Source organism: Drosophila grimshawi, unplaced genomic scaffold (assembly GCF_018153295.1).
Source record: "Drosophila grimshawi isolate 15287-2541.00 unplaced genomic scaffold, ASM1815329v1 contig_1369, whole genome shotgun sequence".
NCBI lineage: Eukaryota > Metazoa > Arthropoda > Insecta > Diptera > Drosophilidae > Drosophila > Drosophila grimshawi.
In genome coordinates this window covers 2,536,470-2,561,349 of record NW_025062891.1, presented here as the reverse complement: position 1 = coordinate 2,561,349, position 24,880 = coordinate 2,536,470, and the positions used below count along the sequence as shown (strand labels likewise).

At 33.2% G+C, this 24,880-nt stretch overlaps 1 protein-coding gene across 2 annotated transcripts in view; it reads left to right on the top strand.

The window, feature by feature from the left end:
• LOC6559686 (potassium voltage-gated channel subfamily KQT member 4) overlaps positions 1-24,880 on the top strand; it is a 55,171-nt gene that overhangs the window by 3,956 nt on the left and 26,335 nt on the right. The window contains exon 2 of one of the 2 annotated variants that reach the window (XM_043216439.1): positions 9,820-9,856. The exons of the other annotated variant lie outside the window; for it this stretch is intronic. Within the exon in view, the coding sequence (XP_043072374.1) occupies positions 9,855-9,856 (2 nt within the window). The 5' untranslated portion in view covers positions 9,820-9,854. The remainder of the gene's footprint in view (positions 1-9,819; positions 9,857-24,880) is intronic. 2 annotated transcript variants of the gene reach the window in all.

The following is a 24,880-nucleotide window of genomic DNA, read 5'->3' as shown; positions in this document are numbered from 1 at the left end:
CATTTCTATTTTTGTGCTTCCAATAAGCCACTTAACTGAATATTGTCAAATAAACCAGAAAGAACGATTATCGTAGGCACATCGAAGACTAAATACTCTTATAGATCTGACATCTAAATTGTTGTTTGCACTTCGAATTAAAAGCTATTAAAAACAAAACTAAAAAAAATATTTCGCTTTAAAAAAATTACTTATTACAAATTCAGGTAGCTCTGCGCATATAAGACTATAAAATTAGTACAGACAGTCAGACGGACATGACTATATTGACTTGGTTCATCATGCTGCTCAAAAATAATAATACTCTAAAAGAGGGTATCAAAAATTATTGAGTTCTAAATTGGTTATCGGTTCAAAAGTGGCCCGACATCACTTAAGAAAAAAACTGGAAAATAATTTGCATTTGAATTCACAATAATAATTTGCAAAATGTATTCAGCCGGTCTAATTGACATCAAAAGCTATTCGGCTTCAGAATTCAATAAATTAAAGCACACAAAATTAATTAAAATTTAAATGAACAACAAGAAAAACCACATCTTAAATCGTCTTGACTGTGAACGAGCCTATTAAATAAAAAATAGCTTGACGTAGAGGCTAATAAATATATTCTATATATACCATAAAACGCAAACATTTCCATTTGATATAAAGAACTGAGACGATTTATTACACAACTATTGTTTCTCCAGCTACAGTTCAATTAAATTATCTCAATAAGACAAGAATTTCTAATTGAGAGCAAAATGCTGAGGGTTGTCCATGCAAACAGTTGGAATATGCAAGGCAATTGATTTATGTGTGGGATGCTATCATAACTAATTAATTTTTCTTATACAACCGGCCCCAGTATGAATTCATATATCGAGCATTTTTCTGAAGGTTTTATTTATGCCTAGGGGCTGCTTACAAATTCACATAATTCCATTTTAATACTAGCAAGATTTATTATATACTTTATTTTATTCACTTTTATTAGTAAATATTTATATGAATTAATTTGTAGCTTTAAATTTAAAATTTTTGGCAACTTTCAATATGTTTTTCGCTGGATGCAGCTAAAAATGAAGATTTTCTAGAACACATCCAATAAATAACAAATAAATAAAGTACGCAAAACATTTTTTTGTACTATAATAACAGTTATATAAATATGTGAATTTTATTGTGCTCGGAAACTAAATAAAGAAAAAAATGGTTAAAGGGATAAAAACGTTTATTTAATTTCAGTATTTTATAAACACGACTCTAAATTTAGCAGAGTAACTCTAAAGATTAGTTTGAACTTGTTACAAGTTAAGCTGACTAATAGGAAATGAAAATTCTTTCTAACTTCACTTAAAACTAACTCCCATTTTCAATAGATTTAAATATTTAGAACAATTTAAAAGGCATCAAATCAATGAGCCAAAGAAAAATGATTTTAAAGGTGTAGCAAAAAATATAAAAAATAAATAATATATTCATAAATTATTAAACCACGAGCATATTAAGCAGCATAAACCAAAACCAAATTTCGACTCTTGGAATAAAATCACACACACACAACACACACACACACATTCGCGCACAAATTGAGTGTGAAATTTTACGCGCCATTTAGCAGAAGGCTGCCTCAAGCCATATGTTTGATGGCGTATTTTTCAAGTGAAATATGCCCTAATGTTAAAAAAATAAAGAACGCTGCATTCGCACTTAACCGACTGTGTAATACTCTGACCCCAAGAAAACAACACCTAAAAACATTTGAAAATAACATTCTATTAGAGAAAAATATTACTAGCAATCTACCTTCTAAGTAAGCTTAAAAGTAGCCAAATATATATGTTTGATCGACTTACGCTTTGAGATATATCGATGCTGTCTTACTATAATAATCTTAAAACCTATTCCAATGCTCAAGTGAAAATTATATATTTTAAAGTTTAAAGTTATTTGTTTCATACGAACAAATGGGCGAATGGACATTTCACAAAATCAAAATACTCTTTTCTCTTCGGTATAATATACACATATTATAAAAAAGGACGAACAAATTATGAATAATGCAGAATTCAGAGCTTGTGATTGGCTAATATATACATAATATAAAAATGAGAAAATGATGAAGTTGAGCGGCTAGCGGATACCCAATAATAAAATTAAATTGATTATAGAAGTAAATTTGGTTTTTCTTTTGCAGTTTAGTTGGCTGGCTACAAATATTATTTTCAACTCTGTCCTCTTTCATTCTATTAAAATGTTCTTTGGGTACCTACAGCCAAAAAACCAAGAGCAGGGTATTATAATTCTTAGAGCCAAAATAGATTCCATGGATAAACTTGTATATTTGTATACTTGTTTTACTATTAAATATTTCAATGTATTCTTGAATTAAACAAAACATAAAGAACTATCGAGAGTTGCAGAGTTCAAATATTATATTTGTATACCCACTTTATTTTTAAATATTTGAAAAACAATTTGCGTATCAATGTATTTGTGAATTTAAAAAATTGATTTACTCAAACGCAGAAACAATCTAAAGCCGAAAGAAACTTAAATCCAACAGCGAATTGACTTTGCTGAATATTATTTTTTACAACAATTAAATGTGATTAGCTCAATATTCAATATTTTAACTCCCATTTCTCCTATTTGACATGAGTTACAGGGTAAGATTAGGAATTACAGACGCTGCACACAAAGCATTTAATGGCGCTGTCAATTATACAAAAATATACTTATGAGTAAGTACATAACTAAGCAGGCAACATGGAATGAAACTGGCACAGAAGTGAAATAGACTTGCCGCCTTTTGTGTGCGGCGACTTATAAGCAATGCAGCACACACACACATACACACAAATACACCATTTGGGACCTAGGCAGACCCTCACATATGACGGCATTATAATGACGATTCCTTTCTTCTTTTTACCCCATTTCATTTGTGGCCTTTTTTTTGTATTGTGTAAGACGCTTAACCAACTGGCGACTTGGAGCGGTGCTAAGCCTCTGGCGCTTATTTTAGCAAAGTGTAGGAAGGAGAAGAGCTAAAAGAGAGTCCTTTTAATTGTTGTTGTTGTCGCCGTTGGTAACAGGATGTGTGCCATGCACCCAAGTGTACAAAATGGCGTCTGAGCCAAAGTATTACATGAAGCAACTTGAAATTTTGCGAAATTGTAAAGCTGGGACACAATACATACACACACACACATATATATATATATATATAAATATATATGAACATAAATGTATATGTAAATGCAGCATATGGCACAATGTGTAAATAAGCGCGTTAGACTTTAAAAATCGCTGATATCGTTTCCATCATCTTCTTATTTTCCTGCTGCTGCTGCTGCTGCTGCTGCTCCTACTTGCACCTACTTGATTGTCTGTTGCTCTCGGCTCTTGCTGTATTTAACCACCGCCTACACTTGCTTGAGCTTATTGCCACAACTTTCTGCCAGCTTTTCGTAAATGAAGAGCACACAGATACACACACACACACGCACACACAGCAACACCCACAAATGTAGATGAAGGCAAAACCCAACACAACACTTTATATTTGTTTACTTTTTTAATACCACTCGCAAAAATACCCTAACGAATAAGTTGCAGAGGGGTATAAGCACTTACCATATATTTAACTAATTGTCCGTAATGAATTGCTGTGAGCAATACATAAATATGTAAAACTAAATAAAAAAATATGCAATTAATTTTATTTTCTGAATAACTGCATTGTTTTTAAATGTACTTGAGTCATTAAAGTATTTATTAGGGTAATTGTTATGAGAATTAAATTCATTTGAATTTTAATTAAAATTGAAAAAAATTAGATTGAAAAATTGATGAGCAACTATTGATTGACAATCACTATTTTTTTTAACAATTAAAAGCAAGCTCAATTACAGTTGTAAAGCAAATCATGAAATAAAAAAAATTGATTTTTATTAATCGAAATTGGATTCATACAGTAAAACTCATATGTTATGTGTATGCTATCCAACCGAAAAGGTTAATAAAAGGTTAATTTATTAATTTATTATAGGAAGCTTGCTGGTTATATGCTCAATAAAATACAACAGATTTATTTGCGATTTTATTAAGCATTTTATTTATTGCTCTCATGCCAGATATATTTAATTCGTGGTACCTGCGATTTTTACTAGTGATCATTTAAAACAGAGAACAATAACAAAAACTTAAGCAAATGAGATATAAGAAAAACAAATCACATCAGAGCCAAGTGTTGGCATCTTATTGTTGACGTGTCTAGATTGGTTTGGCTTTTATTTTGCGTCTTGCCATTTGCATGTGTGGTATATACCAAGTCAAGCCGCTAGACACACACGAAATGGGCGGGCGGGCGCATGTTTATTTGTTATTGTTACCTTACCTCAAACACATTTTTATGATATTCAATGACAGCAGCAGCCGTCGTCGTCGCACCAACTGAGCACCAAATTGAACGTCAGTGTATGTAAAGTTCTCTGTTGACAGCAAACGCAAAGGCAAAAAAAAAAAAGAATAAAAACACACACACACACACACACACACAAGTTTTACAAATGAGGCCAACTAAATGGTTGGTGCACATGCGGCGTATGCGTAATAAATCCAATGACAATGACGTCACAACGGCTATGCTGCCACTCAAGCAAATAACACTTTGGTATTTAAGCAATTTTCATGACTGTCTGTGTATGCAGGCATGTGTATGGGTATGTTTGTGTCTGTCTGTCTGTCTGTCTGTCTGTCTGTCTATCTATCTATCTATCAGTGTGTAAGTTAATTTGTCTGAAGTTATTAGTTTGACTCAACTGAGGAGGCAACCTCAATGTAAGCTTCAAGCACAAAACTTTTTGAAGACGCTTCCCTGTCGAAGTCTCTTCATTTCCTGTGGCTTTTGCGGCCAAACCCCTTTTCAGCAAGCAATTTTGGACTGTAAGTTGGCTGTGGCGTCTCTTTACATATATGTATATGCCCATATACTATCAAAATTACACTTTAAAAAAATATTACATTCAGCTTCAATTGAAGCAAGATATTAAAAAGCAGCTCTTATTTTAAATATAACACTCATTTAGAGAAAGGAGTAATTACAACTAATGATGATGTTGATAATTTGTTTTTTCAAAGTCTAAGAAACTGTTCATTAATGTAGTATTGTAATTAAGGATATTTACTATGACAGTTATTTTAAATAGTCGCCTGATTCAGTCCGACATATGTCCTTACTGCCTGCAGCAAACCCAAAAAAATATTACGAAATTCGTAGACCAGAAAACTTTGTATTTCAGTTAATTAATGTAAAAATTAATATTAAGGTCTCTATAAATATATACGTGTATCTAACAAAAAGCTGTATTAAAGACCATTATTTGGTATTCTTGAAAAACACTTCTCATAAATCATATAGCAAAAATCATCATTAATTTTAGGCCTTGAAACTGGCACTCTATAAACCAGAAACCTTTTTTATTTGAAGGTAAATTATGTGAAAAAATTTCTATAAATAATATGTATCTATTCGTTGTTTAAGACCAATATTTTATGACTGTTGCCATAAATTGAGTACACAAAGTTTTCCAAGTGTAGCTCTCAAAGTTTGAACTTATTGTTTTGTGCTACCTGCAGCTGCCCTTTTCGCCATGTTGATGCCACCACACAACAGCAACTGCTGCCGCTATGGACCCATCGTTAAGTTTCGTTTTTCAATATCATTTTTCAGCGCTTTTAACGTTGCATGAAAATTGAAAATTATGCGCGCCTGCCTTTTATTTTTAATTTACGTGCAAAATGTTGAATGCCATTAAGCCAATACAGCATGTGTGTGTGTGTGTGTGTGTGTGTGTGTGTGCTTGAGGTTGCGTGTGTGTGTTCATTGTAGATTTCTGCTTGTGTGTGTGTGTGTGTGTTTTTGGCATGTTTGAAAAAATTGGCGCACATTTGTGATACGTTCCTCTTGATAAGCGCGTACACACAATTTATGTCGTATTTAATCAGATTGACGCCAGCTTTTCCAAGCGACCACCCACCTCACAACAAATATCTACAAAATTCTGTGAACTACAATTTACGTGCTGGCAATTTGTATAATTGATTAAATATGCGTGCCAAAAGAGCCAGGCACGAAAATCGCGCACAATTTGCAACTAAGCCCAGTAAACAAGCAAAATAAAATCTCCAACTAACCCACTAAAAAGGTGGGCAAAAAAAAAGAGAAAACCCCAAAAATATATAATTGATATTGTAACCCAGACCTTAATAGTTGTACGAGTATATCCAAATATCTGAATATCCTTTGGCTTTGGCAATATTATTATTAAATTAGTGCGCATAATTATGATGTTCGCGCACACACACACGCACACACACGCATACACACGCACACACACACACGAGTGTGTTTGCTGAGGTATTCAGAGCTATCGAGAGGCCCCGGCGATAAGGCACGCCTGGAATTGGGTCGCAGTCAACCGCACTCCCCCTGCGCTCCCCAGAACCTCGACCTTTTATTGGCCTGTAGCATGAAAAGGCGCTGACTGCTCCACTTTATTCTTTTTATTTCTCTTCTTATTTTTTTTCCTTCTTTTTTTTACTATTGACTTTACGAGCCCAAGCAAAAATATGAATTACACGAAAAATTATTTGGCGCCGCTGTAGGTCGTGGGCAGCGAGACAAAGAAAGTGAGAGATAGAGAGAGAGAGCAGGAAGGGGCAGTTATACGGAAAGTTGACATGTACATGGGGTAACACTCAATAACAGTTGACACATGGCATTTGATTGCGTTTCTCCATTAGGGAAAAACCCCTTCGGGTATGTATTACTTAACCATCATTCAAGCATACGTTAACGGCTACAAAAATGACTTGCAATATTCCCAAGCGTATCAAGGTCAACACATTTAATGCCTTTCTATTGGCAATAGGCCGACTAGCTTCCTATGTGAGCAATCATGCCACTTCTTTGTTCCGCCTATTGAATCTCAGCTGGTTTGTCGTGTCTTGCATATATTTGTATATCTACTGTCAATAAAGGAAAATTTTGGATTAGCTATTTCAAAATACGGCTTATACCATTCAGCAGCTGATTCAATTCACAATTGAAATAAATAAATAATGGATATGTTTTTGAAATATATTTTATGAAAATTTTTATTTAATTGCAAAACCAGTTAGAAATAAAGAAAAATTGTGACCATGGTCAAATAGCAATGACAATTATCTTGATCTATGCCACAAAGGTTATATTCATTGATACCACATTGATACCTTTTTGAAAATTAAAAGAGTATTATATATTTCAATATCAAATTTTTAAATAATAAAAAGGTATTGAAATTAATAAGCTATGTAATGCAAGCTTGATGGGTTGAACATAGTTTGAAGACAGATAAAAGATAGTTTGAAGATAGGTTGGCGACAGGTTGACACCCTCTGTAAGCTATGTGCATTTGATAAAAGCCACAACCATCAAAAGCAGAAATTCACCCAAAAAAAAATAATTTACAAGGTCTTCCGCCAGTTACAGACATTTGGACAGTTTGAGGATACCACGAATAACAATTTTTAATGGGAGCAGTGCATAAAAAGTTTTGTACAACAATTATATTATTTAGTTAAAAAAAAAAAAAGAATTAATTTGAGTAACAATTGATTCGATTTCAATTATTTATTTAGCACAAAGTGCGTGAAAGACAAACATAAAAAATTATAAATAAATAACATTAAGATTTCTGTATATCCTCACTTTAAAAAAGTGATTTTATGCAATATAGTTTCAGTTTTTACAAATTTGTGTGTATTTAGTAAATAAAGGACAATTTGTTTGAATCCAATTTATTAGTCAATGATGATGAAATATGATGTATATGTGATGCCAGCAATCGAACATGTTCATTATATTAATAAATAACAATCAGATAATGAAACGCATCACAGCAATTATTACAATACCAAACAGTCAATAAAATGGTGTAAAAAGGTTGCTAAATACTAAAGATTCCTCTATTCAAACTTTTTCTTTTTTATCTGAACTATTTATAAAATGAAATATGGAACTCGACTTATATATGGGGCAATAAATCAGGTTGAATCGATACGTGAATAGTTTGAGGCTTGTCGACATTTCAGCTAGAAGGCTTTTAATATGCATTTGAAACCTCCTAACTTATTTATAAATACTTTAAGAAATATTAGAAATTGGATGCTCCAATTTGCCACAACGTAAATGTTTTTCATTTTGAATGGATAAAATTGAGCTTCGAAGTTTATTTCAGTTTTATGCAATTTGTGAGTATGGGAAGGCAAGGAAGGTAGCATTTTTAAATACCAAAAGTTATGAATTTAATTGGATAATTGCATTATAAAAAAAAAGTACCTTTATTAACAATTAATGCTGTGAGTTAGCTCTTAAATCAAATGAACAAAGTTTCACAAAATTAAATCTCACATGGCTAGGCGAGCGTAAAGAATGCTTTTCCTTTTTTTTGATGAAATTGAAAAAGTTGCAGCAGCTCCTCTATTATTTGTCGAAATGTGTAACACTTTAGTAATTACACTTTGCATTTTAAGTTGCAACTATAACTGAAACTGTAACAGAAATTGTTAGCTGAACGAAACTGAAACTACAATCAAAATTGTTGCTTTATCATAACACACTCGCAACATGCCCAATTTGTCTGAAAAAAAATTCCCTGAATACCAACCACACAGACACACAGCTTTATACCTTTTGTTGCGCCTCCGACCATAAAATCTGGGAGAACCAAAAAAAAAAAAATAAAAATAAATACATATATATATATGTATATATATATATATAAAACAAAACCACGAAATGAAGAATTACACAAAATAACTTTCGCTATATTTTTATAGCTGTGTGGCGAAGGGAAAGCGGAAGTGGAATGGGAATCGGATGACGTGTTGCTGATTCTCTAATATATAATCCACTGCAAATTGCAGTCAACGCCTCATGCACCAATATATCACAATATGCCCCAGCACGCTGACCTCGCAGGGGGTGGCATGTGGCACACCAACATTCTCCAACACCCCGCACATCTCCCCGCACATCCAACTAACTATCTCTTCCGTGCCTGCTGTCCAAGCGTCCAAGCGCTGACCTGGTACATATTTTAGCATAAAACATTTGCATAAAACTTTCACGGCTTATAGCGCTCGAATGCAATGTAAAAGTTTCATTGTGCGCATTGGCCATATACTTTGTGTACTCAGTGTATCAGGCCGCACCTCAACTCCGCTCCACACGCCTCCCCCTTGCGTACTTTCAATTTTTATAAATTTAATCCATAGCAAACAACAGCAACAAGGGCTGCTTACGTATGGCTGACTCTTTCAACAGCTTGGTCGACTAGGAGATGGTCTCTTTATTAGATTTCTAAATGAAATATGCCAGAATATTGCTTGATGAGTATTCATTTCAAAATGTTCTTAAACAAAAATCTACAACTAAATCTACCAACAAATCCTTAAAATACTTGAATACTTATGAAAAAGCCAAACTATTTGTCTAGGAAAATGTTATTTTTATCACATTTAAATATATGATTGATGGTTATTCCTTAAAAAACAAATATCAGCAAGAATTCTTTCAAAAGGTTGACAACTCAAACGAAAAACTGAAATATTCTTGTATTCAACATTTTATTATTTATATATATCATTCAATTATTGTTGTAATGATTATAAAAAAAATATGAAGAAATATTTTATATCAAATTTAATATTTCAGATTTACTTCTCTTTGCATTTATAAATATAATAAATAAATTATAAACAAAATTTGTTTTTTATTTAAAGGTGCATTCGATCGGATGTGAACTCGATTTGCCCTAATGTAAGAGAGTTTAAATAACATAAAAATACTTTTAGACGTATATACGAGTTGCATGAATGATCGTCATAGATTTCAATGTTGCATCATAATATTGAAAAATAATAAATAGTTGCCGTTGATGACTGTCACCATCAACAGATTTTCTCATTTTTAATGTGTATGTCTTGCATTATTATTTGATTTAAACATATATTTTAATGATTGATAAATTTAATAGAATATCTCATTTTATAAATCTCGAAATTTTAGAAATATATAATTATCGCTTCACTAAACGAAATGATGGAAAACTTCACTATTATAGCTTAAATTGAGGCGGAAGAGAGACTGCTTAATGGTTTTCAGATACGAAGCAAATTATTTCATTAGACTCCATCAGTCGTCAGTTTATTGGATCATACAAGCTTAGGTTTAGAACACACTGCATTAGCACGTCCTTGATTCCTTGATTCCAAATAAAAATATAAAAAACATTTTTTAATTTTATTTCACTTGGTGAGGGTTGAGGTAAAACAAAAACTCTGCACAAAGTAAAAAAAAAATTTTTAAAAATAAAAACAATGAAAACTAAATTTAAATTATTTCAAATAACTTTAAATCGTAATTATATTTGTAACATTTCTTAATTTTTATTAAATTAATAACTGTTAGCTATTTAGTTGGCTAGAATATTATATTTTCAATGCTCTCTGTCAAATATTTCACTAAAAAGAGTATTTGTACTTAGTTTTTATGAAATTAAAAAATATTAAAAAAAAAAAAATAAATAAAAATAAATAAATAAATAAAAAATAAAATTAATTTTCGAGTGTTATAACTGTGAATTCGAAAAATATACCCTCTGGATGAAATAGTACTGGGTGCGCAAACTACCATTGGTAGTACAACTTAGCAAGCTCCCAAGAGGAGCCTTTGCAATTTGCTGGCAGCACACGCATACACACACACACACACACACACACACACACACAAACAAACACACATCTACACCCATTCTGTACCGTAACCATCATAACTTGGCTACTCACCTGAGCTTCGCTCTTCTCACTTTTTTTTTTTTTTAGATATTTCTTGCGAGTGCTCAAAGTATTTTTTCCTTTTTTTTTCTGTTCATATTGCTTTTGTCAGCGAGCTGTGTGTGGCAGGTTGGTTTGTCTTGGTTCGGCTTGCAACATTTCGTTAGGTTCAAACGAGCATTTTGGCCCGCTAGCAAAAAGCTGTTCATAAATTGCATGTTGGCATTTCTACGAAAGCGTGTTTACCTGTGTGTGGATGTGTGTGTGTGTGTGTGTGTGTGAGTGTGCGTGTGTTGGTTTTTTTTTTGTGTACCGGCATGTACTCTATTTTGTTTTTTAATAGACCCTCTTCGCATTTAAACTGTTATGCTTGGCCTGGCCTGGCGCAAAAGACCTTTCCGCATTTATCGCTTAAGCCAAATCAGTGTCAAGCTCTGCCACATACATACACATTCATATATGTACATACATACGTCCTTCCCAACTCCCCATCCATTTGCAGTGCTTTCAATGCTAGAATCGATAGTCGGGAACTAAAATGAAATTTACGTTTTGTAGGCAGTGGCTGCAGTTTAAAATTGACCCAGGCATAAACTAGCCTTTGGCCGTGTTGCATGTAGCCCGTAAGCTACAGCCAATTTGGCGCAGAGCCAGAAAAAAGTATCTGGAAAACCATAAATTTCACTGTACTCCACTTAGGCATACACCCACATTTTAATTAGCAAGCAATTAGAGACAAAATGACCGACGAGCGTAATTAAAAATTTGTTTACTTTGCATATTACTAAATTAGGGAGCTTTTGCTTCCACACACATAAAAACTAAATTAAATTTAACATTTCGATGAGTTTAGTTTATGCTTTTATGAGTCTACGCCTTCCTCCAAGTGGGTGTAACAGTTGGCCAGCTTTTTTATTATGGCCAAAGTGTTAAGTGATTTCATCGAACTGGTAATCGATGCGGAATATGATGTATGCGATGCCAGCGATAGAGGCTGTCCATAAATAACAATCAGATAAATAGTATAATGAAACGTATCACAGCATTTATTACAATACAAATAGTCAATAAAATGGCGTGAGAAGTTGCTAAATGCTAAGGAATTCATCGATTATTCAAGCCATTTCTTCTTATCTGAACTTTATTAACTTGTGTGGCAATAAAAAGAAGTATAGCATATGTGACGATAAATTATCCAGTTTAATCCATAGGTGTATATTGTCATAGTAAGAGTTGAGACTTTTGCTTGACTTTTAGGATGCCTTGGAAATTCTCTTAATATATTTTATAAAAGTTTAAGAAATTTTACAGAAATAGCAGCATATTGTAATTGTAATTGTCTGTAATTGTTTGCGAAAACGGAAAAGCTTTCGTTTGAGAAGGGATTCTAGTATAAATATATAAATAGAAATAGCTATTTTCAATCGAAAAATTAGACATGCATTTGAAATTGTTTTCAATCAATCAGAACAACAACAACATTTATTGCGCACAACATCTCAAGGCTTAATGATATCAGCCACATCTATTAACTGCATGCAGGCTAAGAAAACTATTTTCCTTAAGTATTTTAAGATATAATGTTATTCTGACATTATTATTATTACATTCTAAATGTATGTGATTTATATCATAATTTTATAATTTTGTATATTTATGCTTGCATATGCTCTTAAATCTCCTTTTCATACCTCATTTTCCGACATCATTTCGAATATTTAGGTTTATTTGTGTGTAAAATCAAATTATCAAACCACATACCGAAAATGATAATTAACAATTACAATTGAGCACTTAATTACCATTAATTTGACGCATATAACAATCAAATGGAAACCAGACATGCAAATTAAATAGATAAACAAAATAAGCAACAAAAAAAATGCATAATTATATTTGAGTTTTATTTCAATAAATATTTAGCAAAATGCATCCGCAATTAATTAAAACTAACACAGAAATCAAATATAACAGCTACAAGAGAGTATGTGTGTGTGTGTGTGTGTGTTGCAGCTGAAATAAATTCGCGCAGGCAATTAAAAATTTGCACTTTAGCTGCGCCACCAAATGACGCATGTTTGTTTGTATGTATGCATCTGTAAGCCCATTGTTGCTACCATTATTGCTGTTGTTATTTGGTTGCAAGCACAATACATATACAGATAGACACATTCGAGTGTTTGTTTTGTTAGTCTATTTTAACCACACCAGCGCCAGTTAGTTATTAGTTGCGGTTGTGTCAAGTGTCAACGTCAAGGCTCGAGTGCATTGTTAGCGCCATTTGTGCCACCTAACGTTCAATGGAGAGCTGCAACGTTGAGAATGGGTAGTGTGTAACGCAGAGCCGTTTGTTAGTGCCCACTGTACATTCCCAAATGAAAGAAGTGAACAAACTGCACTCAATATGCATACGAAAATAGTTCAAAGGAAATACACTTAGCACTCACTGTGCAACCCGCTCGCCCCTGCTCACCTCTGGCGAGCACCGCTGGTGCAAACATTTTTGTCTTGCTTTCATTAATTTACATATTTAGTAAGTCGTTGAAAATGCGGCTTTCTTGTTTTTCGTAACGTTTCCTGCTGCCTCCAGCCTGCTCAGCGGTTTGTGTTATTTTTAGTCAACCTGCCGCAATTGCAGCACTCGTTAAAATTCATTGTAGGAAATATCAAGTATATACGGATATCTGCACTTGGCTTCAATTCAGAAAGCTACAACTAAATATACAAAACCTCAAGAAGCTCTAAATCAAGTTGAAGGACAGATGCCGATTCAGCTTATCTGAGAGAAATTGAAATGCATCTAAGTTTAGTTACTTGACTCTAAAACTTGACTAGAATATATACCGAGTTATGTGCCTCAGAACCAAGGAGTATGTCTACAAATAAAACTGTTTGTCGTATACAATTTTCAATTTGGGAGTACAAACAAACATAAAATGGGACCAACTCTCCAAATGGACTAAGCACAATTAAATGAATGACATATAAATATAAATATATTCATATAAATATAAATATATACATATAAAAAAAAATAAAAAACACACCGCTTATGCTTCCTCACTTTAAATGTTATTTAATTTAATTAATGATTTTTTTTACTCTATTTTTATTTATTGAAAACATTTTTAAAAATGGTCTACTGTTTTTTTAAATAAATAACATATTGGTCAATCTGTTAGTGAGTGAGATATTTTTTTAACATTTAACTTTACTTTTGTAGGCTAGTAGGCTAGTTGATTTAAATTAAATTCTAACTAAATAAATGTATTGCACTGCAAAAGAAACATCTAAATAAAGAACTAAATAAATATTTTAATATGTATATTCGATTTTTGCAATGCAATTTTAAGCAACGCAACACATATTTTATCAGTAGTTTATATATGCGTTTCGTATATGACCTATGAGAATTTTTCAAACCAATTGCGAAAATATATATTTCGAGTAATTGATAGATTACCATTATCATAATCAAAATGTGAGTGGCCAAATTATCCCTTGATTATAATAAATCAGCTGTTACTACTTTTTATTCGTCTGTGCGAAAGGACAAATAAAGCAATTAATTTAAATATAAACAGGCTATAATAACTTTTCGGCAAAGAGCCCAATAAATAAGAAACACATTTGAAAATGAGTAATGATGTAGTTTCAGCATTATTTCATTAAAAATATACAAAAAATAAATTCAATTTATTGAACAATAATTTTAATTTAAAATAAGCGCTAACTTAGACAATGATATTGTCATTCTTTTCATAATATCGATACGATACGGTAAATCTTCTCACAAATCACAAATTACTCTATGGATATTTAGGAGTGTAAAATGAATAAATGATAGTGGAAACAGTCAGCAAGAAATACAATCAGACTTCGATTAAGCTCTTCAGCTGTCACACCTCTACAGTGCATGCAAAAAAAAAGTTATTGTTCGATGTTAGATGCTGATTTAGATGCTTTTCGCATCCGTTGAGAGCACAGTCGGGACACAGTGTGAAGCTTATGCAAATGAACACAAGTCAGCGGATTATGCTAATGTGATAACGACAACTGCTGTTGGCAGAAATTGTGCAATGTTTGGATTCCAATCAGAGACTAGACCAGCAGTTGCAATGGCAACAACAATTTCCAATAACGGTGGATGTTCATAAAGATTTCTCAGCTAATTGAATTAGAATTAACATTTAACACTTTGAACACAGATCAGATAAAATTAAGCGTTTAAGCGCTGCTTAAGCAGCTCCATCAAATTATCTCGCACCTAACAAAAAATTCATTACCAACTTCATAGTTGATGAATTAATACATGATGCGAAAGAAGAAATTGCTGCATCTTTTTCACTTTGGGAAGCACAGTAAAAATCTATTCGCGAAAATTCATTTATCAGCGCAATAAAAATGTACAAAAACAGAAACCATTAAAAACTCTTTTGATGTGTTTGCTATCATAACATCATTTTTATTTACTTTTCAAATTTTATGTACGTATTTGTTTTCTTTTTTTATTAAGTGTTACATAATGTTATGTAGGGGCTTGCAGTTTGTTTTGCAAATATACACTTAAACTGAGAAATAAATATGTATGCACATGCTGCCAACTCTTGTTGACACTAAGAATAATCGCAGTTTGGTCAGCCAACTTGTATAGAGAATCGGTATACATAAATTTGCCTATAAATTGTAATTGCTCGCTGAAATCGCAACAAATTTCTTTCTGGAAAAAATTGCGAGGGATAAAAAAGAATACATTGTCTTGATAAGTTTTGTGTGAGATTTATGGGACAGGCGTGAAATTGGAAGCAACGTGATTTATCAGCTGCTAGAAATATACTCGTAGTCAATACCGAAATAGTTTTTATTCGTATTCAACAAATACATATTTGTACATATATAAATGATATTTAAATATATTCCAGATAATTCAAATCTTGAATTAAATAATGTTGAAAACATTCTTCCAAAAAACGATCAGAACCGAATTCAATTCTTAAAGTTGATAAAGTCATTGTTAAATTAAATTACAATTTCACCATGCGATGCTCATTAAAATGTCATAAAATGTTTAATGAACTGCTCGTAAAAGGAAAAGCCAAATAAAACGCCAATGAAGCCAGTTTAATATTCAGACTGAATTGTTAATTACATGCAATAATTGCATTTTAAAGTGCCCTTTTCCAAAGAACCACAGCTCAAGGTGCCTGTTATCGATAGCTTTTCCGGGCATGCAAATGCATTAAGGGCTTTGGCAGGGAAAACAGCTTAAGCGACTGAAAACAGTAAGCCGAATTCAGCAGCTGTTTTGCATAGAAAACCTACTATAGGTAAGAAAAGTATAAAATAACCCACATAATGTTGACTTTAATCGGCTTAAGTTTAGTTTCGGCAAGTTGTGGTAAAGCAATGATTACAACTAACCGGGCTGTTTAAAAATTGATAGAGCCACAAGCAAAGTTTGTCAACCAAGTTGATAGAGTTGGTTCTCGCTGCTTGCGTGAGACAGGTAGAAATCACAAATACTCAAATCACATCTCGGCACACACAGATTTAAGTGTGCATAATCAAATTTCACAAATGAATTCGTGCAATCAAATCCTCTCATCTGCACGACCAAACATAACATATGGCTTCGTAACAAGCTCCAATGATACAAGCTTAAAACCATATATAAGCATTACTTTAGCAAACCTAAAGAAAGAGTTATTAGCCTTCTAGATGCTACACAGATTCAACTTTATACAAACATTACTTTAGCTAACCAAAAACCGTTTCTGACAGCAAAACAGACCTGAAAAATTGTCCTGAAATTTTAAGTAGCTATAAAAATCGCCCTGATTTTATATAAATACTTTCTCTGTTTGTATAAATACTTTCTAAACATACGAAAAAAAGTTCTTAAAACTATAAAGGCTTTTTATATTTTTCAGAAATATATTTCTAGCAAGTGTATAAAAAATACAATTACAAAATACCATATTTTTATAAGTTATGAATTTTGCTGTCTCGGCTATTAGTTAGAATCTAATCTCCATAAAATTTAAAGTTTTTTCAAATTAAATTATGTGAATTTGTAAACTATCTTAAATGTTTCTACATATAAAATCTTAAAATACTAAACTTTAATAACATTAGTAACAAAAGGATAATGTTAAAATTCTGTATACCCATCTAAAAAAACAACCTGGAATTTTAAAAATCGATTTATAAATTAAGCATCCTGGAAATTGGAAATCTTTTTTTATAAATTGTAGCAAAATCAATGGGAATAAACAGAGCCTGAGCTTAAGAAATATAATATCTTCACAATAAGTAGAGCTACCATTGGCTCCACAAATTTGTCGACTTTTATGAGTGTGTTCTGAAATTTCCTGCTGGCTTAGGAAGTTTTTCAAAGTTGCAATGTAACTTGACATCAATTCCAGCTCTAACAATCAGCGTCAATTTGAATCGACATCTTCCAGTAACGGACTAACCAGTTGAGTTAATTGACAGCTCGATATTTTAATGTAGTTTCAGCCACATTCAGCAAATGTCATTGAACAATGACTTCAATCACATACATATACGAGCAGAGATTCCATCAATCTGTGTGTGCGAGTGTGTGGATGTGTGTGTATGTGTGTGTGTGTGTGTGTGTGTGTGTGTGTGTGTGTACCTATTATCGGACTCGGAAACAACAGGCACTGGGTGGCTACGAGTCATTTGCTTCGGTAGCGCAGTCGAGTGTGCCACCAGTTAATTTTGAAATCTGTCAAAAGGCATTCAACAAATTAAACTCAATTGCCACATTGGCCCGAATGCTGGCTGCTACGCCGCCTCATTGCCTCACTGACTCGCTGGCAGGCAAATAAACATGGCACTTGGCAGGCACCGGATTACATTTCACATTTCATTTGAGTCAGACTCGGTGTACAGAGCACATGGGGCAACGAGCCCAGACGGGCGACACGGCCCTCCAGACTCATCATTAAATTGGTCATCATAAAAGCCACAACGCAGTCAGCCATTTGGCTGGCAGTAACTCAGGAGCTCTGGCATTGCGGTTCGGTTCGGTTCGGTTCGGTTGCCCAGCAGATTCCCAACAGTTTACACCAGGGCGGAGCAAACTACTGCAACGCCTATAAAATTTTCAAGTGCAGTCTTTTAGGCTCAGCGTGCGCCAAATGCGAAATTGGACATGAAAATGAAAGGCATCAAAAGAAGTGGCAGGCACTGCTGCAAGTGGCCCCTGGTAGCAGCTGCCACATTTTAGGCAGCAACACCACTGCCACAGTCGAGCCGCAAAACACGTAAACCACAAACATACCCATCCAACCACAAACATATACACATACTGGTAACATGAAATAAAACGGGAGAAGGCCCCAAGTAATCTGGCTATAACGAAGTTCTTATGCTCTAGAGATTGCCTCAGTTTTAATTTTTGTGCAATTTGTTTTGCTTGAATTCATAATTCATAAATTATCTAGATAGATTGTCGGTGTTCGCGTCTAAAATTATGTATTTATTAAAAATACAAGTCAAGTATTACTTTGGAATAAACATTTTATATTTTTGCCTGACTGCTTTTAAAAATGACTATTTCATTAGCACCAAATGCTTACTTTTTGGTTCAAATTATACTTTAACTTGTTATTTTTTAGGTTTGCATTCAACTAAAATTGACAACCAGTTCTAATGCAGCGAACATTCATTTATTGTTCATAAATAATTATCTTTTGTTTTCGAAATATCTGTATCATTATTACTTTTAAAACATTTTTCCGGTGTTCATGAATAATGAAATATTTTGTTTCATTATTACCCCAGCTAAATAATTGTATGTGCATAAATTATTAGACTCATTTGTCTCTCACCAATAAAAAAAAAACCAGAAAATGTGTTTACTTTTGTTGATTCATTTGTAGTAGAACGAGAAATGTTTATTTTTATACTTTTGATTAAACCTCTGATATATAATATGCTTTAAATTATTATTTTATTCAATTCAAATGTTAAGTGAATTGTTCACTTTTAATTTGAAATAATTTAATCTGTAGTGTTAAATTTTAATTAATTGGATATTGTGTGTTATCCACAATAAATAAATAAATAAAGTTATTCCAATTGTGTTGATTTAATTGCTGCCTCTGTGCAATTTCAACAATTTTGTAATTGTTTAAGCTTATGTTGTAATGAGAAAACCAAATGTCCGCTTAAGTGCAAAGTGCATTTCCGTAAGTGGGCCGTAGTCGCAGCCCTCCAAGTAATGCGGCTGCCCAAGTGTCAAAGCTTCATTGGTCTTGCAACAAGCAACCACAACCATAGCATATTTTTTGGGCGTTCGCCCCGTGTGTGTCTGTGTTTGTGTCTTTTTGCTCAAGCTTGTGTTTGTGTGGCCCAGTAAGAGCAGAACTGGAAATTGTTTCGTTTTCGTTTCGAAATGAAAGAAAATGCTGCTTAATGTGCTTTTTATTATTTACATCCGCGGGCTGAGAACAGCCCCCCTCCAACCAACTAGAGCCCACAAAACAGAAGCTCATCAACTGATTTTTTTTTTATTATTTTGTTTTTTTTTTCCTGGTTTTGTGGCACAGTTCCGGTTACGAGGCTTTCATTTCTATGCAAATTTTTAATGCCTCAAGCAGAATGGTTTTATTGTATTTAGTGGAAATTATTCACGCCAACTAACTTTACCCAAAGAGACTTTGACTAGCAGATATATATATATATATGTATTTGAATGGGGGATATTACAAATATTTACTTGATATTTATGTGATTGCTTGCTTTTGATGAGCGTCAGTTTAATGACTTCTTTCAGTAGTAATATGGAAAGGTGCCATCAAAGCATTATCCATCGAATCAACAATATTGGCTGTATACACACTGAGGTGTATCTATATTAGATACCAAGGGCAATTACCATTACTAACGTGCTTCGAATGGCACCTGGCCAATTAATTTGCCAATCAGTCACGATGTCGAACGGGGCAAATAATTTGCAATTGCAGTCGCAATATGCATGCATGTATATATATAAATGCATATATTCGCAATATGTAAGCCCAGACTGCTAGCCATCTATAAATCAATAATATCGATTAAATTTTATTCCGTTTTCTGTATGGTTTCAAGTACAAATGGAATCAGAGAGCAACAAGCTGAAATATAATATCAAAACGAGAAATATAATATAAATATAAACCAATGTCAATGGCTCAATAGTGCGGCATTTGCAGCAAATGCTTAATTTTTGGGGTTCATCAAACTTGTAACTGCAACGGTTTGTTGCCAGAGCTTGGCAACAGCTGTTGCATGTGCCCCCACCACAAGTTGCAAGTGGTATATGGGAAAACTTATTGTGCATAGTAGAAGGGCAAAACAACTTGAGGAAATTTTCTGCATGACTTTAGCATTTTGTTTGCGAAGAATTGATTTTCTGAAACATTTTTTGACACATTGTCGCCTTCTAAGTTTGGATTTCGTTTCAAAGAATATTGCATTGGCGAGCATAGTTGAAAGAAAGATGTTTTTATTGTTGAACAAGCTCACAAACTAATATTTTTTGCATTATTTATTAAAAATATACTGAATAAGTCTATATACTTGTATGTGTCGGTGCTGGCAGCTAAGGCTTTTGGCTGTCTATGAAATAATAATAAAGGGTGGAGATAATTGGTTGATCATTCATACCAACTTTTTTTTTAATTTAAATTTGATCATTCATTTTTAATTGTTGTATCATCTAATATTATATAAATTATTGATTTTGTTTTTATTTGTAATTTTAAGTTTGTTTTGTTTGTTAAACTATTCCTGTTATGTTAAGAAAAAATCCCTTCAAAATGCAGCAATTTCTTTTGCTTGAGTCGAGATAAGATTCGTGAATGATTAAAGTCTGGTCTGGTCGTAATCTAATTCGATTTATTTGGTTATCTCTTGCGATTTAATTGCTCACTTCAATGGTAAAAAAATTGATTATTACCGGATTAATTTCAAATCGTGGCAGCAAATCAAAAACATGCTGAATTTAAACAAACGTCAATCATCTTAATGCTTTTTTTCTTAGCGAAAGTATTCATTTTTTTCTTTCCTTTTTTTTTTGTATACAAATAGATTTTTAAAATTAATTTTGGCATTTGTGTATAGAAATAGATGTTTCAATTTGCCTCACTTTTGGCTATTCAAGTTCGGTTTTAGTTGGCTGTCAAACATTTATCTTTATAAAGCTCGAAATTTAGTTGTAGAAACCATTTTAAGTATTTAACATATAAATGAAGCTCAAGTTATTTTAGTTGCCTTTCAGAGTCGGGTACGTGTGGTGTATATATTATAATGTGTGTGTGTGTCTGTATGTGTGTTAATGACAATGCAGCTTTGTTTGCCAAAGTTATTGAGAATGCGTCAGAGACCAGAAATGAAGTCAGCTTGTATTTTATAAAATGCCTTCACGTTGTAAAATGCACGCACACACACACACACACACACTCAAACACACACATAACCACATAACCAAACAGGCAATATGCACGCACACACACACAGAGATACAGACACACACACATGCAACCAGCTTCCATTAAGAATATTGCAAAATACCCGCAAGAAGTGAGTGTTTCGGGGTTGGTTGCTTGTATGTGCAGCGGTTGCACATTAATTTATGCATATCAAATGTTCTTGCAGCGCACTTTTACTTTATAACGTTCCACATCGGTTGGCCGACAGAGACAGCACATGAGAATGGGTGGCAAATATAAAAAGATAGTGAGGCAAGGGGCAAGAGGCGCGGGCGCCAAAAGCGGGGCGCGCAAGTGCCAGTGAAGTGAGTTAATTATTCAAAAGTTGCTCATACGCAACGTTGCGCTTATACACACACACACACACACACACACACACACACACTCACACACACACACACACACACACAGTAACTAACAGCAACCTATGCAATTAAGTTGAATGCCACAAGAGTTGGCATATCTTGTCGTCCTCCATGAAGGTACTTGAGTAGCGGCTCAAAGCGCGCTCATGGATTATACGCGGTGTGGCTAAGAAGACGTGGAAGCACCTAATTGTCACCGTGCCACATGTTGCACACCTCCAAGTCAATATTCGATATGCGTCAAGCGTCGCTTAGCCGTCACCCTTGACGTCCGCATATCATAAATAACCAACGCCTTAATCTGATTGACAACACTGTACTTAGATGGCTGCATATTTGCGATTGATAACAGGTTGGCAATCACAGCTGTCTTTACATATTAATTAATTACCGCTTTCGTGCCCCCAAATGTGACACGAAACAATGGCAATTACAACTGACAATTGCTTGCACCGTGCAAACAAGAAACTGAACGACGACTTGCAAATGTGCCTCATGAAAAGAGAAATGCTCGGCAATTATGTGGGTGGCACAGGTTAAATGGGACAATGGAAAAGTAACAGTTGCTTGCTCGATTGGCACCCTTAGCAATATTTATTTTGTAGAGAGAAAACCAACAATGATTTATTTGTTCCACAAAATGACCTTTAACAACGAAACAAATTATTTTAAAAAGTAATTTATTATATTCTTCAAGCCATTTGGATTATTTGGGTCCTTGAATCAATATATCGAAGAAGGCAGCGAATGAGTCTGTCTGGCTGAGTGAATCAGAGAGAGTAATGTGCTCTGCTTAGAAAGAGAGAGCAAGTATTTAGTATATATATACACTCAAAAAAAAACAGACAAGTGAAATTTCGAAAATCTCCAAAATCACCTTATTATTCACAAAAATACTTCTGAAGCGAAAGTCTTTGTCTTTCTAATAATCAGGATATTTCATTTCTTAATTTCAAGCCTTAAAAAAAGCATTCTAATTTTCTGCATTGTTTTTATATGAGTAGAATTCTTACTTTATTTTTGCATGTGACTTATATTATTATTAAGCACAGTCGTATTTGAAGATTTCACATAGACAAACACAACAAACTTCATGTGAACTTAAAGAAATGTTTATTAATGAAAGAGTTTTTCTAATAATAGTTTTGCATTTTTACTTTTCATACCCATGCTAAAAATGTATTTCTTGTTAAAAAAAAAAATTTCTCATAGATATAAAAAATATGTTTCTATTTTTAAGAAATTTGTTTGTATTATGTTTTGAAACTCTTTCTAAAAAACCACAAAAATTGTCAACAATTTCTATTGTTTTCTGAGTGTACTTTTATAAATCATTTGTGTGTTTTATTTGAATGAAATTCTCTAATTGCCATGTGCAATTTATCTGCATTTTCTAATTAATTGCATAAATAAATATTCCCCACAATGCCCCCAAAATTGTGCTATGAAATTGTAAAGTAAAAAAGTTTTCTCACATCGAGTGTGCTCGAGAAGTTTTAATCGCATTACACTATCCTATCATAATAAAGTTATCACCAACCCCACCACACCCATGCCCCACGCCACACACACCCCGCCCCAGGCAGACTTTGCCGTTAGTCATTAATTAGTTGACGCATGGCTTACAATGGCAGAAAATGTCAGTTCAGCTTTTAATTAGAGTTAATTCACATATAATGGACGACATGGAATTACATATAAGCAAAGATCGAGCAAAGATATAGCCAACTCCGTTAAGTTCATGTCGTCAGCGGAGAACTTAAAGTTTTTCAGCAAATATTTTCGATTGCCGGAGCAATGTAAAATTCTTAAGCACAAAAATGTCTGTGCTTGAAAGTTTTCAACTAAAGGAAAACAAGGAATGAATTGAAAAGAATTCATTTCCATTTTCAGCATTTTAGAAGACATTTTTAAGCAGCTTAAACGAATATCCCATCGTGGCTGAAATAATGTAGCCAATTTATTAGCCTGGCTTAAGTGCCGAGTTAACTGAACCAAGTGCATGCCAAAGCTAAATGCAATTACAGTTATGTGTTGAACCAACAATAAATACACATTTTGATGTACACATACACATACATATATATTATAAATGTGCATAAATATCTAACTTACATGTGCGTATATTTATAGCCAAGTTGCTTTTACTTATACGCCCCGTTGTGCTCGGGCGCAGCTGACAACGTAACTCAATTTAATGATAATTATAATTATGCCTGTCGCTGTTTTATTTCCGTTTTATGTGTCGGATACACATGTGTGTGTGTGTGTGTGTCCATATGTGTGTTTAACACATTTTGATATTGCCACCTTCATGTTGCGCATCAGGCGTTAAATGTGGATTAAGTTCAACACAACAAAATGCGAATGGCATTAGCTGAAAATGTTGAAGGCTTAAGCAATAGATAAATCTGATCTGGATAAAGCTCTTGAGAGCCTCTTTCAACACTCTCAAATCTCACATGATTAGAAACAATGAAGAAGAAATTTAAGTCTAAGTAATTGAAAACTTGACTTTTTCTGAGCTCAATCCGAGAACTAGATTGAGCTTTGAAATTCACAGACCAAATGAACTCCTTAAACCAAACTTGGTCATGCAATTTATTTACATTTATAAAATATTATGATTGCAATAAACGCCTTTGAATTAAATTAAGGCAAAAAGCAGAAAAACAAATCGCCTTGAAAATCGAAAGACATTTGGCGCTAAGAGTAGCTCATTTTATTATCAGCTAATTATCATTTTATTTATCGGAAGTATAATTTAGTTGTGTCTTTCTAAAAATTCGGATTTTCCTTTTATGAATTCAAGGGTCGATTTTTCCAAAATAATTTAAAGAAATATGCCTAACTTCCAAGGTGTTAGAGAGAACTCCAACATTAGCCTTCTTGTTATTAGTTTAGTAAGTTTAGATTAGTTTTTTAGATATCAATTAGGCAAAACATTTTAAATAGTTTATTAGATTTGTTCTAAAAAGAAGAGTTTGCATTTCTACTTTTTATGCTATTGATAAAAAAAATATGTTTCCTAATAATAAAATATAATTAATTTAATATAATGTTTACCTTTTTTTATATCCATATATTCGGAAACTATTTGTAAACACCCGAAAGTGTTTATGGTTTTCAGACAATGATTAT